At 42.2% G+C, this 18,338-nt stretch overlaps 1 protein-coding gene across 1 annotated transcript; it reads right to left on the bottom strand.

Moving 5' to 3' along the window:
- Window positions 1-1,592: 1,592 nt before the first annotated feature.
- On the bottom strand, window positions 1,593-16,189 carry stk24b (serine/threonine kinase 24b (STE20 homolog, yeast)). Its single transcript, XM_012849599.3, has 12 exons — window positions 15,770-16,189; window positions 15,348-15,596; window positions 13,645-13,875; window positions 13,012-13,068; window positions 9,329-9,437; window positions 8,921-9,078; window positions 6,287-6,472; window positions 6,042-6,190; window positions 5,817-5,940; window positions 3,556-3,624; window positions 1,883-2,019; window positions 1,593-1,797 (listed from the first exon to the last, which is right to left on the bottom strand). Exons 2-12 carry the CDS (start codon window positions 15,423-15,425, stop codon window positions 1,761-1,763), a joined length of 1,335 nt encoding a protein of 444 aa, XP_012705053.1. The 5' UTR covers window positions 15,426-15,596; window positions 15,770-16,189; the 3' UTR covers window positions 1,593-1,760.
- Window positions 16,190-18,338: the final 2,149 nt, after the last annotated feature.

The following is an 18,338-nucleotide window of genomic DNA, read 5'->3' on the forward strand; positions in this document are numbered from 1 at the left end:
GGTGCAAATCATAACACTAGTGAAAGCGTAAGAGAGGACATGGCACTTTCTATAGCAAGAGGTGAGGGCGATGAGGGTGGCATGGAACTCTGCAGGTAGGCTCGTTCTGATTTGGCCAGAAGAAAGGATGCGCTTGAACTGTGATTGGACACGGGCCCGGTACCGGAACCAAGGTTATGAAAACTTGTGTTCTCTAAACCATGGGAACTCTCATTTTGTTCCTAGGGTGGTTAAAAAAAAAAGAAAAAAAAAAGTGCAAGAGCGTCTGGTGATTTCCTTGACTGTACGGAGCATTGACAAATGCGGGAATGCCCCGCCCCCACTTGTTGCTGCGCTGCTGACAAACTAGCCGAATGATATCATTTTGCTGCTGCATCAAGAACAAACAACCCCCTATCTCAATGTTACAATAGGAATAACTTTTTTCCATTTGAAATGAAATGAATCAATATTGTTTTGAATTTCTGTTCAAATACAATGAGGGGCCATCATACCATAATGACCACCGTGCCTGTTTACTTTGCCAGTTCTTCCTCGTTTCCACTTTAGTTTCTAAATACTGCTAATCCAAAAAAAATAAAAGAAGAAAATACCTCAAATGATATCAGCTGAATGTGGTTCCCTGCTGTAACTGTCCTAAAGTTCTTCAGTTGCCTAAAACATAAGTCCAGGTAGCAGGTTGTCTGCTCCTCTTAAAACAAAGTTAGCTTATTGACTCTGCGGGAAATGAAACACTGGAACTCCGTCACTTGGTAAAAGCAAACAAACAAAACAAAAAAAACAAAAAAAAAAAAAAAAAAACACTGAGTGTTCTCGCAGGTGAGCGACACAAAACCCAACTAAATCCGTGACACGAACGCTAGAACGCCGAAAAAGGCAAGGCATTTTCTGTCGGAGTGACCTTTTGAGATGTTTGAATACCTACTTTATCTGTAATCAGTATCTACAAAATGCGCGTGGATCATTTTGTACACAGTGATTTATTTTCCGCAAACGATAACTTGTAGTCGTGTACAGCATGGCGCCCCCTCCAGCCTCGGAGGACAAAGTCCACTTAAAGCACTTTACCTGAGGTTTCTTTAAGAATGCTGCAATTTGCCTAAACAGGGAGTTTTACGCACAAGACGGAACACACACACGCACACACACACATATATGCGCGCACACACACACAGTCACACAGCTTGTACACTTGGATAACATCCCTGCAGGTTCATCAAGCATGCTCTCATGGGTTCTGGGGATATGACGCCTGCGGTACGAGAGAGAGAGGGAGGGAGGGAGGGACTGAAGTCCTTTTAGGGAGTCGAGGGAGACCTTCAGCTCCTCGTCCAGCAAAATCCATGCAGAGACTCTGTTGCGTGAGGCATGAGGAGCGTCACGTGTGCAAAGCCCAGGGACCGACTTGACCGTTGCCGTTTTGTGCAGGTGCTCGCTCTCACTTTGAGTCTTTTCTCTCCTGCTGCACCGTCACAGCTTCCAAACATCTTCCCTCGTTAATGGATAAAAGAAGCTCGGCAAAGTGTCTCTGTTCTCCACTTAAGAGTTCAGTTTTTTTTTTGTTTTTGTTGTGTTTCTTTTCTTTCTTTTTTTTTTAAATAACAGGCTAAGTTAGCGCCCCTCACGCGGAGGTCAAATGCAGCCAGCTGGTATTGAATGACTTGACCCCTCAACGTTTTAACCCTCTGACCTGGCTAGGGTGTTGATGGGATGCGGGGGACCTGGGAGAGTAGAGTCGGGGGGGGGCAGAGAGCCATTCTTTAAGGGGAGGAGGAGGATCTTCTGCTTGTGGAGAAACTGGAAAATAGAATACAAACGTAACCGACGGAGCAGATTGGTCGTCTGTGGCTCTATTCTGTGTCAACGTGAGCCGAGCCGTTACCTCTGGAGCCTTTGCACCATGTGAGCGACGAGGGAGTCAGAGATGCCGGGGTAGGCCTCTTCAGCCAGCAGGATGGCCTCCCTCAGCTCATCCAGGACCAGGGGGTTCCCGTTGACCTGCTCCTGTCGCACCTTCAGCTGAGGCGGGGGGGTCAGACAGGGAGAGAGGGCTCAGCGTATTTAGAACAAGATTTAACTACATAGTTGAAACCGATCTGCTAATATGAAAACTCTTGGTATACAGGGTTCTACTGCCATTAAACTCTGTTGATTATGTCTATGGCATTGTACAATAATGGCACCTTTTAGATGTTTCTAATGCTCCTTTAATGGCTTGTGGCAAACTTTAGTGGGACTTTCTTTGTGCCACTCTTTAATCAAAGCCAGATCTGCTGGGTGCACGACTAATAGTTATTCTCCCACCTGAGCTGTGGATCTCTACAGCTCCTCCAGAGACTATGGCCTGTCAGTAGTGGCGATGGTCGTGTCTTGGTAGGGTTTGCAGCTACTCTTTTTCAGAAAATGGATTGAACATCGGTCTGAAAGGCTCAGAAAGCTGTTTTACAATCCAATCTTGCTTTAAAATATGTTCCGTAATGTTTGTATAGCTCTGAGGCCCTCCCAGAACATCTGTGCAGGACCACTTTCTAATCAGGTGGCTTCCGAACACCATTTGTTGCACTAAATGTCAGAGGAAATGGCACTAAATGTTAAAAAAATGTTTAAACCAATTATCCTTCCGCCAGACAACTATGCACTACTTTGAGTTGTAACGAGAGTAATTTTGCACTTTGCATAGACCATCGCTATGAACATCTTTCACCTTCTTCTAACGGTGTCAAAGTTGGCAAACAAGATCTCAGAAAAAGAACGAAGTGTAGCAATGAAGGACCCAAGAGAGGAAAAGATGAACGAGTGTTTTGGTGCCCAGCAGGCGGCGCTGTTCTTGTCCTGAACAGTCCCGCAGTGGGTTTGGTTTTGTATGGACGTTATCAGAATGTGTTGCTCCTATCCCGTACCGCACCACCGTCTCACTGTGCCCGTCCTGTCCCACCTTATCATTTGCCTTCTCTCCATCCACCACTCTTTCTGACCATTCCTTTCCTCCTCTCCAAGGAAACGCTGCATCTCAGGGCCTTTTTCATTCACATGAAACCACGATGACGCTTACTGTCGCTGACCTAGATTCCACAACTCTTCGGCATATTTCAGGGTTTCTGGATGTGAATGGCTTAGTTTATACAGATTTTGAGTCTGTATTTTTTTTTAGCATTGATTATTTTGACAACCCTACTGTATACCATCTTTGGTATAGCTGTTACTGATGTTTAAAAAAAATACCTATTTAAATTAAATGATGGGGCGCAGGCATATGCTACCTTTTATTTTATTATGATGTGGCTCATCAATTTTATTGCTCAGTAATTACCACAGCTCTAAATATTACCCATGTTCCTTAAAGTTATAATCCATGACCTCTGTGTTTCTTAGTTATTCTCTCACTTCCGAGAACTGTAGTAAGCTACTGTAGGACGTAGACAGAAGAACCCAAAAAAAAGCAACTAATGACATATTGCAGTTTCACTTTACAAAAAAATACAATCGTAGTATCGGTTTTGTTTGTAAAAGTGCATGATTGATCCATTCAGACACTACTGAGACCCGGATCCTCACCTCAGCTAATGCAGGAGAAATGACCGTGGTCAGGCTCTGTGAATAAGGCCTCCTTGGAATGTCTTTCGTCTGAAATAAGCCAGAGAGGGAGATAAAAAAAACTTAAGACAGTGCAAGTTCACATTGTAGACAGTTAATATATTACAAGAATCCAGCTTTGTGTCTTTATTCATGGTTATATTTTGAAAGATACCTGCTTTTCTTCCTTCCTCCTTCTTGATTGAATGAAAATCTCTTTTGAGTGTAACTTTATGACATTTTTTTTTATGACATTTTTTCATTTTTATTTCCATTTCTATCTATCTAGCAACAAAGATGTGTTTTCCAAGAATAAAGCAGCCGTCTTATTTCATAGACGAACTCAGGGAGGTGGAGTTTTGTTTCCAACAGACAGGCTTTGGGTGATTTACGACAATCAAAGCAAAGGGTATTCCTGAAAATGACCGTAGAGCTGTTTACTTGTTGACAACGTGCTGTGTTGAGCATTAATGTTTACGATAATCGAGTTTAAGAGACGCGATCGTCCTCATATCAGGCAAACGCTCTAGGTTTGTTGAAATAACCATGTCAAACGCGTCCTTTTCTGTTGTAACACACTACAACAGAAAAGGACGAATTCATTCCATTATACCGGCGCTCGCCGCACAAGCATCCAGATTCTGTCTGGGATAACTGGACTCCGCCGACGTCGGCAGATGCTCAGCGCTCCCGACTCCGTGGGAGTTTTTAGTGCAGCCATCCTCAGAAAATGGGTGCGTTTATAAAACATAGACATTTACCAAAGCAGGTAAAAAATAAGTCGCGACTCAGCACGTTCTCTCTTCTGGCGGTAGTGTGAGCAGAGGAGCGACGACTTAGGAGAAACATTAGAGGCTCGTGCAACTGGGCTGCACTGTGCGCTAACCGTTAGCCGCATGGACTCCCTCCTGGATAGTCGAGCGCACCTATGGGCTTAACTTCTTGTGACAAATTCCTACATTTCTCACACTTCCTGCTAGGGGTAGGAGCAGGGGAAGGGATGGCAGCAAGTTTGATTAGCTAGCTGAGCACCTAGAACCGTTTCTTCTCCAGCAGGCTCCCACCGCACACCTGTCAGTGCGGTGTAGGTACCAGATCGACTCGGGTCCTGCGCCTTCTGATGACGTCACTATACATGGTTGGTTTAACGTTTGCTCAATTGTGCAAAATATTGTAATTGGTCTGGACAACTTACTAAAGTAATTATAGCGGGGTGTAGGTTTTATTCGAGAGCGGGATTGCGGTTTGTAAACGGACAATTTTTACGAAGAAAATCGCCATGGTCCCTGCGCCTCCCGATGACGTCACCTTATGGCAACGCCACTCAAACAAACTACATAGAGCCCGCGGTCTGCATTTGAAAAGAATTTAGCGGTTTCTTTTTTCTCAAAAGCTTGAACAAATATTCAAGCCATTTTACAAAAAAATTTAAAATAAAATAAAAAAATATTTGACAATTGGCTCAATGTTTGGAAGAATATTGTTAACAAAAATGGAAGGGCTAGCCAGACTAATTTATCCAGCATATATCTTAAATGTACCAAATACCACAATAAAAAACAATCAAATTCATCACAATTTCATCTGGAATAATAAAAAAACATGTGATCAGAAAGAACAACATCAGTACAAAAAGGAGGAATGAACGTTATTGATTTTAAAGTGATGAATGCCGTGATAAAATTAAATTTGGCTGCTGACTTTTATTAAAAATGAAATGAGTTTATGGTGTAGTTTCCCTTCACAACTTAAAAAAAATTGGAGGAATTGAATTTCTCTAAGGTTGTAACTTTGATCCTGCAAAATTACCGCTTAAATTGTCAGACTACCACACAAGTATTCCAAAATGATGTTAAAAGTTTTCATGCCTCGACTAATATACAGGAAAATAACCGTAAATTAACAAAATTAAATTGATTTGTAACAAATGGAGACCGCGGGCGTAATGTAGTTTGTTTGAGTTGAGTTGCCATATGTAGACGTCATCGGGTAGCGCCCGAGCCAATCTGGCAGCCCGAGACGATCTGGTACCTACACCGGCGGCACATTGGGGCCGTGAGGGTACCGGTCACGACCGCCTTGAAGCGGCTCAGTTTAATAAGATCGGTGCCTCGGGGTGCAATCTGGTGCTATTTAGAAAGGCTAATAATTTGAACAAAACAAACAGTGAACACGAACTGTGTACTGGGATCTCCTTGTTGGCGCCCCCCCCTAGTAGAACGGTTTACAAAGCAATGGCTGACCTGGTCCGTCACCCCCGACTGTCCCTCTCCGTTCTGCAGTTTCTTGGGGTCCTTTTCTCGAATGGTGAAGATCCATTCATCGCTGCCAAAGTCATTCCCGCCTGACGCCTGGCCATCCTGTTCTCTGATTGGACGGGAGGGTTTAATCAGCATAAGCAATTGGGTCAGTTTTAAAATAGGAACTGAAGAATAAAAGAAATAAATACTGTACTGTACTGTACTTACGAGTCCGACTCATCTGAACTGGACTCTGTAGTTCTGGCCTGCTCAGCCTTCCACCTCTTGTACTTGTCCACCAGCTCGGTCAGGTACGACGTCTTTTTCGCATAGCGGACAATCAATTTATGCTTCAGCAGTTCTTTGGCAGTCGGCCTCTGCGGAAAAGGGCAGCAAAACGAGTGAGGCGACGCAGTCTGGGGGGAAAATGAGCTAAAACGTGCAGAAAGGATGCAGAACGACAGACTACGTACAAAACTGGGCTCCTTGTTGAGGCAGGCCTCGACAAACTCCTTCAGAGGTTTGCAGTAGTTGCCCTCGAGCGTAGGCGGGTTGTTCTTTGGAATGAGGAATAACACCTTCATGGGATGGAGGTCGGAGTGGGGCGGCTCGCCTTTTGCCAGCTCGATCGCGGTGATTCCGAGTGACCAGATGTCGGCCTGGAAAGCACAGGAGGAACAGAACTGGGCAAAACTGTAAAGTGGAAACCATGGAGAGTTTTCACTTTAAACATCTTTTACAAATAGAACCTGAAGTGTGGCATGCACTCTTCCCCGAGGCAGGACCACCTTTAATTACAGCTGCAAGTCCTTTGCGTTACGTCTCAACAAGCTTTGCCTGTCGCAGAACTCAAATTTTTAATCGAGCCGGGCTCATATAAATAACCGAAGATTAGTCATGTTGGTGTAACAGGTTTTCCTCTGGATCGTCCAGTATTTAGCTCCGCCCACTTCCAAACAACTGTGACAAACCTGCCCCCGCTGAAGACCTGCGTCCTCGCAGCATTATGCCGCCTCCACCGTGTTTCAGCACTGGGATGGTGCGTTCAGGGTAAGATGCGGTGTTGGTTTTCTGCTGCACGTAGCAGCATTTGTCATCGGACCAGAGCAAAACGTTCTTTTTGTGGATCTAGTGGCCTTTATTTGACAGCAGGCTGACAGGAAATTGGGTTAAGAGAGAGGGGACGACATGGGTGGCATCCTCTACCCCAAACTGTCCAATTATGTAATGTAAATTAAAGTTTTCACAAGAACCGGAGATGGTGGTTTTTGGTTGATTAGGAGTTTAAACATCATAGTGTGTCAGCAATACTTGTTCAACACTTTGGTACGACTTTGGACTGAGCAGAGCTATGTCTACTTTATCAGGCTTTACACTGCAAAAACAGAACTAAAAATAAGTACAATTTTCTTGAAATTAGCGTATTTTTCCTTGATTTGAGCAGCTAAATTAGATTATCTGCCAATGGAATGAGTATTTATACCCCTAAAATAAGATAATTAGATATAATGCACTGGAAATAAGTTGATGGAGACGAGTTTTTCCTATTTTAAGTGCAAACATCTTATTCCATTGGCAGATAAACTTATTTAGCTGCTCAAATAAAGTACAAATACACTAATTTCAAGAAAATGTTACTTATTTTTAGTTTAGTCTGTTTTTGCAGTGTAAAAGTAGGTCAGAAATGGTCACCCCCCCCTCCCCAAAAAAAAATCCTCAAAGGATGAGGCCTTTCTTTTCTAAAACAAGTCACTATTTTTTCACAAATACTTTTGGTTTTGCAGCACTTTAAACACACAAGATGCCATTTAACTGTCTATCACACATTGCCGACTCTTTCTGAAAAATGCTCTGCTACACAGACATGCTTAACTCCACAAAGGGCTTTGACGTGTGCAGAAGGAGTCCTACAATGGGAATCGGCACCTTTATTTGGAAACCCACATTTGGCCAAATTGCGCCAAAATCCCAGGTCCACATGGCACACTACGTTCTAAAGCTTTGGTGAAACAAATACTGTATTTTCTGGACTATATGTCACACTTTTTTCATAGTTGGGCTAATCCTGTCAGTTATAAATCAGGTGTGATATCAATTTAAAATGGTAATGCATACTGACCAGCATGAACCAAGGAGTAAACGTTACCCTCTATAGCCACAAGTGGGCGCTCTAGGCTTGTGAAACTATAAGCTGCTCCTGTACCACTGACAAATTAATTGAAACATTAACTTATAGACAACAGCGACTGAACTCATGTTTGTATGTTGTTTCTCTGTTTCAGTATGCATTTACACAGCGGAGCGTTGCGCGGTGCAGCTCGAAGGCCCAGAACCTTGTTATGTGAAGCTAATAACAACTAGCGCTAGCTTAAAGGTCTGTTGTCCGGGCGGTTTACAACTTCGCTGATGCACGTGAGCCTTAAGTTGCTCTCAAACATCGGTGTCGTACTGTTAGCTTAGCACGTAGCATCTTTACGCTCTTGGTCTAATTTCAGCGTAATTTTGACAACTTTCACCCTGACGGCCAGTTACGCTGAAATGCGCTGGTGAGAACCCTGCTGGCTGGAGTTGCTAGCTTGTTATGCTAATTTACTCCATTCAACCTCCCAGGGGCGTTCCATGTTGTGGACGCAATTGTCTAATTGAATAGGTTGATTTACCAGATTAAATGTCAGTTTTTAGTCTTGGATTTTGTGAAATATATGGTACACTTTAGCTGGTTCAGTCCAGATTTGCTGGAGTTATAGTCAAGATGTGGATCTATAAAGACTGTTCCATAAAAGCTTCTCCTATATTTTCAAAAGGGTTTTCATGCAGTTTTGCACCATATATTTTGAAAAATATTTGTGCAAGGCACAGAATTTTTTTGTTTTGTTTAATCACCTATAAATCAGACAGTGACATTTGCAACTTCAAAAATATTTATTAATGCCTTGGCTTCACACAAACACCAATACGTTTACACATATATGTACATGTATCAGGCGGAAATTGCTTCTAAACCCCTCTGGGTTTAAAGGTGCTAACAAGGCAAATAATTTGGGAGGCATTATTGTAATATAAGGCAGCTTGGGACGTAAAATAGAAACCCATGGCTTTGAACTCACCTTAGAGTCATAAGCGGACTGTTTGATCACCTCCGGGGCCATCCAGAAGGGCGTCCCGACGAAGGTGTTCCGTTTGATCTGAGTGTCTGTGAGCTGGCCGGCCACTCCGAAGTCGGCCAGCTTCACCTCTCCTTGCTCGGACAGCAGCACGTTGGCAGCTGTGGACCAGGAGCGAGGGGGACAAACGTAAGGCTACAAGAACGGGAAAAAAAACACCCTGCTTCGTCTTTACAAAGCCGTCCATCTCCATCATCGATTAGGCATCAGCCTCAATTCCTCAAGTGAAATACAAACTATATAATGAATGGAGGCTTAAGTGGATGCCGATAACATTAAAGCGCAATATGATAGTTGCGTGTGTGCACTCTCTGAAGCCATTTAGTCGGTGAAATGCAGTCAGCCAGCTACCTTTGATATCTCTGTGGATCTTCTTCTCTGAGTGCAAGTACTCCAGACCCTTTAGGATCTCTCTGAGGATTGTGGCAATCTGAGTCTCGTCTAAAGAGCCGGGCTCCATCTTTGACAGGGAAACAAACAGAGACAGGGATAAATGGCTATCAGGATCTGCACCCGTTTGGCTAAATGGAAACAAAATGTGTTAATAGACTCTAAACTGGATTGGATTTGTTTTACATCGGCTTGTGAGATACAGGACTTGGCAAACAGAACGGTATAAATCCAGGATGTAAGTCAGTAACAAGTAGTGTAGAAACATATAAATACAAGAGAAAATTATAGTGCCGTGAAAAGTTTTTAGTCCGTTGCAGATAAAAAACCCCCAAAACTTAAATGTTTCAGATGGTCTAGCAAAATCGAAAGTAAAAGACAAAAATGACCAGAGTGAATAAAAAAATACAGTTTTTAAATTAGGTTTTCACTTAATGGAAAGTGATAAAGTAATCTTTCCTGCTGTTAAATGATCAACTAACTCAGATTATTTGACCATATTTGGTCCTATTTTATTAGCTGCACCAAAGTTTGATTATTACCAGATCTGTAGATTTAAAGAGTAACTTAAATCAAACCTGTCTGACATCATGATGTAGCCAAAGAAAGAAAATAAATCTCTAAAAGCAACATCACACCCTGATTTAAAGAAATCCAGGAAGAGATGAGAAATAGTCTCCAAAATCAAACCTACAGGTACATCTGAAATTATTAGAATATTTAACAAAGTAATAAAAAAAGTAATGTTCAAGGTATATAGCCACGTAATATGCTTAAAATGTGCAGGCCTACAAGGTCATTTGCAGCGAAACGTCTTCAAACTTCGGCGAAAAAAAAAAGTCCAGTTGTTTTGTTTTTTAACTTTTCCGGAATGACCATGACGTGGATGACTGAGAATCTTCACTAGCATGATAAAATAAGGTTATATACACCAAGCCTCCATCTTGATAGTCCTTGTTGAGACTAAAAATAATTCCTTCTTGGGTGCGGCAAACAAATTGAGCAAAAACAAAGCATAAAACGGCAAAATAACAAATTGATACGCCAGCAGGACGCAATAATCTTTCATAAAAACTTTGTATGCAACCAGAGTGAGCTACTGACGCATAAATAAAAAAAAAAGTCATAACGTGTCTATGCACCTTTAACGTATGTTGCATTTCAATAAGATTTTAACAACAGTGACGCTCCACCACACCCACCCTTTTGACCACCACGGTTATAAAAAAATTAGGACTGCGGTTATAAAAAATGCTAAATGAAGTACCCTGAAGTTACAGTGTCAGCACATGAAGCTGTGCTAAACAGTTCTCTTTCAAGGGTATTAAGCTCTTGCCTAATATATATTAAAGGTATTAAGACTCTGGAATGACCTGGAAATTTTAAACCCTTTTCCAGGCTTTAAAAATAAAAACTGTATGAACGTGGCTATAAACAGCATGCAAAAATAATAATAAAAATATTGTTGTTGTTGGTGTGAAAGCTCAGAATTATATGTGTGTTAGTGAGTGAAAAAAATGAATAAAACTTGTGACTTCATTGAAATGTTAAATTAGTATTAATTGATATTAGTGCTGTCAAACGATTAAAATTTTTAATTTCGATTAATCGCATAATTTCAATAGTTAACTCGAGATTAATCGCAAATTAATCGCGTGTTTTATCTTTGTTATTTCTGAAAGTGTAAAAGCCTGTTTGGGCATTTTAATATGCAATTTTGCAATAAATAACACCAATTAAAACATGCGTGTACAAAAAATATTTTTATTTTTTATTTTCAAGCACTTACCAGAATTGGAATGAAGACATCCTGGTGCCATAAAATGTTAACCTCTGGCCAATAATGGCTAAATCGCTAATCATAACGCCCTGATGTTTACACAACGCGTAAACAAATGTGTAAATAAATAAATATTTTATGCCGAAATATTTTTTTTGCCTCTTAAACAAAGATAGACATGGTATTAAGCATTTACATATAAAGTAATACTAATTTTACATTTTAATAAAGTCATAGGTTTTATTTTAATTTTTTCACTCTCTCACACACACACACATCTAATCCTGAGCTTTCACACCAACAACAATAATTTATTCGTATATTTTTGGATGCTGTTTATATCCACGTTCATACACGCATTTTTTTTTAAAGCCTAAATTTCCAGGTCATTCCAGAGTCTTACACTTTGCTTGCAATGGGAGCTTAATACCCTTAATGCCGGTGATGTTTAGCACAGCTTGCAGCTTCTGACACTGTAACTCCGGGGTACTTCAATTGGCAACGTAATTCAGCCTTAGTTTGTCAAATACAAAGACAACAAATTAATAAGCATTAAAGTACGGTTTATAGCTTGGGTTTCTGCAATGTTATCAGCGTGTAAAAACTCATCTTCAGAACCAATCTCTGCTCAAAATGGTGATGTGCACCACGTATTCTACTTTCAGCTGTTATTACCGGTTATTACAATCGTACACTGCAGAAAACACGGGCAGATTTCCTCTCTCTGCCTTTACTCCCTCGTCTCCTGTGTCAGGATGCGCTCCAGCGCGTTATGAGGCGGAGGGATATTTCAGCTGGTCATACTGAGTGTCTGTAGTCCGGCAGCGTCACTTATTTTAGAGCCCAAATAAGCGATTTTACTTTCAGACAATAGCCCCAAAAAAAACTGCAACCTGCAACTCATGAAATTTACAAGCGACTTTAGAAAAAAGAAGCCCAAAGTCGCATGAAATAAGCAGACATGGCGACAGTGAGCGGGGTCTGTTTTCTACAGTCTCTAGCATTATTGGAACTACGGAAAGCGCCGAGGGTAAAAAAAAAAAAAAACCACAGTCTGGAGAGCGCTATTAACGTGTTAATAACGTCTTAAAAGTGACAGCCCTAATTGATATGTATATGTGTAATACCACGTCTATCTCTGTTTAAGAGACGGAAAAAATATTTCGGCATGAAAACAGGTATTTATTCACACATTGTGTAAACATCAGGGCGTTATGATTAGTGATTTAAGCCATTATTGGCCAGAGTTTAACATTTTATGGCACCACGATGTTTTCATTCCAATTGTGAAAAGTTCTTGAAAAATAAAAACATAAAAATATTTTTTTGTACAAGCATGTTTTTTTTAATTAGTGTCATTTATTGAAAAATTACATATTAAAATGCCCAAATAGGCTTTTACACTTTCAGAAATAAAAGGATAAAATATGGGATTAATTTGCGATTAATCTTGAGTTAACTATTGACATTATGCGATGAATCCGGTTTAGATTTTTTTAATCGTTTGACAGCCCTAACAAAAAATCCTAGAGGAAAGCCTGTATTGACAGTGTTGGACGATGCAACGTACATAGCCTGAACTCTGCTTCTCCTTACAATACAATAGATTGCAAATGTATTATATTATTATTATTATATTATTATTGCCACGTCCCTGTCCACTATTTGCATTTCCTGATACGGTGCAGCCCTTCTCCTCTATACCAACATCCTAATGTCTGAACCACCAGCCTCTGTGAATTGGCTATAATTGGATATAAATGGCTTGTGATGATAGTCAGCAATAAGAAATGGGGCACACGAAGACAAGCAAGCGGACGTTTAGTGTGAACAAAGGGGAAAAAAAAAAATTCAAATGACTTACCAGATCCAAGGCAGAGCCCCCACCTAAATACTCCATAATGATCCATAGCTTCGTGTCCTGCGTTGATGGAGACAAAAGGAAGAGAAGCTCTTTACCGCTTGGCCGAAAGTTAGGGACAGAAAACCGAACGCAGATGCGGAAGCTTCACGCCTTCCAGCAACGACTTCCAACGAGCCAGTGGAAACTCGAGCGAGTTCCGATGACCCTATTAGGAGTCCGGTGGTTGGTGGGTGTGTTGCAAACCATCTGGGACTAATTTCTTATTTTTAAATGTGGGATTAATCACAGGGAAGAAGTGGGTTACGGAGGAACATCTCATCCCATCAGCTCATTTCGACGTCGCTAGGCAAGGTGAGACAAAGGCGCCGCAAATACCCAGCGCTTTGCAGGAGGCGTTCGCTTCCCTTGATGTTTCCCCACACATTGCAACTTTAACAGCCCCAAACTATAAAGAATCTTATTTGGATTTTATGCCACCGACTGACACGGTCCTCCCGGGGTTACCCTGTATCCATCTTCCGACCAACTCGAATCAGCTCCCCGCTAAGCAAAAGCATGCCAACAGCATGCCACAAAACGCGATAAATAGCAGAACTGTGCAAGATCGAACTGAGGAGGTGAATTGGTGGTTACCTTCAGGTATGAGCCGTAATACTTGGTGACAAAAGGGCTGTCGCACTGGCTCAGCACAGTGATCTCCTGCTGGATGTCTTCGATCTCATCCTCCGCCTCCTCCAAGTCTATGATCTTGATGGCCACCACCTTCTGCGTGCGATTGTCGATGCCTTTGAACACCTCGCCGAAGGAGCCCTTGCCGATGCGCTCCAGCTTGGTGAACAGCTCCTCGGGGTCCACTCGGACGTTCTGATTGGTGACGGGAGGAGGGCGGTGGGGAGGGGGAGGGGGGAGGGGGGGGACAAAGCCAGGGGAAGGAAAGGGAAAGGCGGATTTTAAGTAAATCATAATAAACAGAATAAAAAGGAAGGTTTGGGAGTGAATCAGAAACACCGGCAGGGTGGCATTCTTACAGGATTCGTTAATTCACTAATTACGACTCTTTGTTTACGCGGAGAAAGGCAGAGAGGAGAGTATTAAAAAGGGAAGCGTGATGATCGGATGCCATGCAGGTTCAAAATAAAAGGTAGTAAAATGAAAACAACCAACTGGATTTATTATAGCCCTTTAAATCGACATTTAGACGGTGGAATAAAAGAATCAATAATCGGCAAAAAGAACGCAGCCAATCGGAGGAATGGCTGAAAAGCCGGGCAGTGAATTCACTTCCCGCAGCGTTGTGAGGGCTTTTGCTCTCCGTGGCATTCGTATCATGGGGGGGGGGAGAAAAAACAGCTCGAGTGCCACAGGAAGTGAGCCAAAATGACTTAACTCTCCAGAGGCGGTTATGTGGAAAACACTAGAAATACAACTTCCTTTTTATGATCTCCTCTGGCAGAGAGATGCTCATTGCGTCCACTTAAAGGCCGCTAAAAACAAAAAAAAAATCAGAGCTGAGAGACCCTCGTGGGCTTAAAGAGCTGTTAAAATGAAAACTCGCGTCATGTCATTTTTATGTTAGGCCATGAGAAAATGAGTGCATGATAATAAAGTAAAAAAAAAAAAAAAAGGGTACACAAATTGGCAAAGGGGGATATTAACCCGGCGTCCTTGCGTGCAGCCCAAATAGTCAATAGTCATTATATAGCAATCTTCAGGCTACTTTTCCGTGAAGGCCAGATCGGTCGATTGCATGACTAAGTTGTCCCAGCGATTTTACTGTCTTCTGCGGGCAGTTTGATCCTCTGTATGCAAGTGAAGGGGGGGGGGGGGGGGGGGGGATACAACTATTTTATGTTCCAGATGGGCCCCTGTTCCAACACAGGTCCTCCACATGTCATCAGGCTTCCCTCAGGAACCTGCAGACAAACCTTTCAATCCACCAAGGTGTGTTGGATCAGCAGAACACCGGTTCTTGAGAACTGGACCTGGTGGCGGCTGATCTACCACACTGAAGCGGCCGTGGTTGTCGCGTGACAGCAAGAGGAAAAAAAAAAAAAAGAGTTCAAACTGTGTCCACTCTTTTGTAGCACGTGCTTCTGGAATATGTCTAATGTGTTACAGCTGGAATGCATTTTTTTTTTTTAGAAGATTAAAACACTCAGGTGTCTCGTGGGAATTTCCGAGCTGCACCGGAGGTCCTTGAACGCTCCATCCCACTAAGCTGTTTAGGTGCACAGCATTATTAACCCTGTACAGTCGGGCGCTCGGAGTACAGTATGTTCCAGCAATGCCCTCCGCCGCATTAGATGAAACGAGCTCACCAAAGACACGCAGCTTACCTGCATCCCCGGCAGGTTGCCCTGAACGGGAGAGTGGGCCATGATGAAGCCGCCTGGGTTTGCTCCTCGTCCCGTCATGCAGGGGCTTAGATCGCCCCGGCCGTGTTGCTTTCAGCGCTATTAATCCTGTCGGACTCCCGGCTATCCAGCTCTGAGGAGATCAGTTCCCGCTGCTGTTACGCGGAGACACCGCCGTCCTCCCCAACACTCACCCGGAGCGCCCTTACAGTCGCAGAGCAACGCCAAACGCTGCACAAAAAAAAAACAAAAAACAAACAGCTGAGCACGCCGACTGACGTTTGCTACCGCTGATGCTAGCTGCGGAGCTGCAACTGAGAAATCCGCAATGCTAGCATGCTAGCCAGCCAGCTAAGCGTTAAATCCAATTTATGACTTTGGAGAGTTGAGCTGCAGTAACTAACCTGGCCTCCGATCGCTTATTTAGGAGCAGCGGCTATTTATACCGGGGCGAGCCCAAGTGTCGCCGTGGGATCGCGCAACGCCTCGGCAGCGATGCTGTCAGCTAGCAAACATGGCTAAGCGGTGTTAGCTCCCAGAAGAGCCGACGCACGGTGGTGCCTGCCCAGCGCGCGCCGCCGCGGAGCGCGCGGTGTTTGCATCCGGCGAAAACGAGAGCCGGAGTCCGCGGTGCACCCAGCGTCGACCTCCGCCCCGACCAGTCCCCGACACCGCGTCGAATCTGGCGTCTTCGGCAGGGAGGGTGCGCGGGGGGGTCAGCGCGCAGATGTTTTTGTTTTCTCCCTCACTTTCGACCCGTAATCTCGGCCATCTTGTCGGTGCCGTGACGCCGAGCTGGGCGGGTCCGGATCGGCGGCAACATCCTGACGTCTCAGTAGGCTCGGTGCTGATGCCAGCCTAGCTCGAACTGAGATGCTCTCGCAGCGTCACGACAAAGTTCCCGTAGCTCAGCAAAAAGAAGCAAAAAAAAATTATCAGGTTAATTATTCACAATAAATCACACGACTGCAAAAACCCAACGGAAAAAAACAAACGCAGCATTAAACATCCCATAATATACCAAACAGCTTCTTTTGACCATTTCTCATGGATGGATTTATATATTTTTTAATAAAAATTTCTAAAGTCCCTCTACTTGTTTGTTTGTTTGTTGTTCAAATACAGTGCATTGATACCGTCTCACGTTTTACAACCATAAGGTTAAATGAATTTCATTCTGATTTTAAGTGACAGACAAACACAAAGGGGCACATAATTGGTATAGAGAATCATGATACTTGTGTGAGAAGTTGTTTTATATAAAAAAATGAAGATTGTGACATGTATTTGTGTAAGACGCCCCTTTGATATCCATAAATAAAACCCATTCAGTATAATAAAATCCATCAGAGGTCCTGACCTTATTTGACCTTATTGGAAAAGTGGCAAAACGACTTGCCCTTGACAAAAAATAATAAGAAAAAAAAGAAAAAGAAAGAAAGAAAGAAAAAGAAAGAATGTCTCATTTGCAATTTGCCATGAGCAGATATATCAAAGAAGTTGCTATCATAACCTGTGAATGTGACTTTTTGGCCTTTTTTAGCAAACACTATCTAACATTACACAACACTATCCCCGCAGTGAAACATGGTGGTGGTCGCATCATGCTGAGGGGATGCTTTTTAAAGAAGCTAGTCATAGTTTATGGGGAGATTGATGAAACTAAATACAGAGTAATCCTGAAAAACATGCAATCTATTACAGGCTGCAAATAGGGCTGAACGATTTTGGAAAATAATCTAATTGCGATTTTTTTTCTTAATATTGCGATTTAATGCGATTTTTTTCCCCAGTTTAATTTATCATGTCTTTTTAAACATATACAAACAACAAATCATTTTGTTTCCTCGCTGTGCAGATTAGTTGCTAAAACACCCACAGCACCTAAACTCAGAGCAGAAATGATTGCGTTCTGCCTACGATATATTTCAACCAAAGTTGCAATTTTGACTTTTCTGTGCATTAAGCACAAGCAACAAAAATGGCCTCTAAATAAAGATGTTTGTAAACAAGGACTATTTAAAACAAGAACTTTTAATGTTTCTATTAATCAGAATATTGTTCAAGAGAACAGCTTTTAGTTGATATGGACATCAATCTTTGTTGAACATAAAGTGCAACCAACAAACAAGTCTATGTATTAAACTGATTGACCTGTACTTAATGCTATGTATGATAATATAAACTCTAAAACAAGTAATAAAATTAGATTATCTCACTGCTGCAACTGTCTTCCCTTCAATGTGGAGGCAAACCCACTTTAAACATTTTACCAACACCTAATGGACGTGTCTAATTCCCTAATTGTTACGTAGCCAAAAATTGCAGACTCTGCGATTTGGAAATTGCGTTTTTTTAAATCGCGATTATATTGAAAATGCGATTAATTGTTCAGCCCTAGCTGCAAAACACAAGACAATGATAAAAATACCCTAAGCATACCAATATACTCATATATTAAATACACTAAAATATACTAAATACACACCCAGGTCCACAATGGATTGGCTTAGATCAAACTGTATTTGTAGGGGATCTTGGATCGACATGCCTCGTGCGGGACGGCCTTCTGACAGATGGAAATAATAAAGCAAAGCACCGGACAGGACTCGCTGACAGACACTTTTCTGACTGCGTGAGACTGGGGGTATCCACCTAGGAGCCTGCCTTGTCAGCTCACAGTCATCAAATTGACTTCAGGCAGTATTTAGAGTCAGGTGAAATACTGTGCATCATATCTTGCCACAGGTTAATTACCCCATTAGTTAACATACTGTCCCCTGACAATGCATACATACATTGAAACCTTTGTAAATTATCAAATTATCAGTATGAAACTTAAAATATTTTTTTTCTACAACTACATGTAATGCAACACATCTGTTTTATATATTCTACCTTCTCTGTAGATTTGATAAATGGACTGAACTTATATAGCACTTTCCCAGTCATACTGCCCACTCAAAGCACTGT

The sequence above is a fragment of the Fundulus heteroclitus genome, chromosome 24 (genome assembly GCF_011125445.2).
Source record: "Fundulus heteroclitus isolate FHET01 chromosome 24, MU-UCD_Fhet_4.1, whole genome shotgun sequence".
Lineage (NCBI taxonomy): Eukaryota > Metazoa > Chordata > Actinopteri > Cyprinodontiformes > Fundulidae > Fundulus > Fundulus heteroclitus.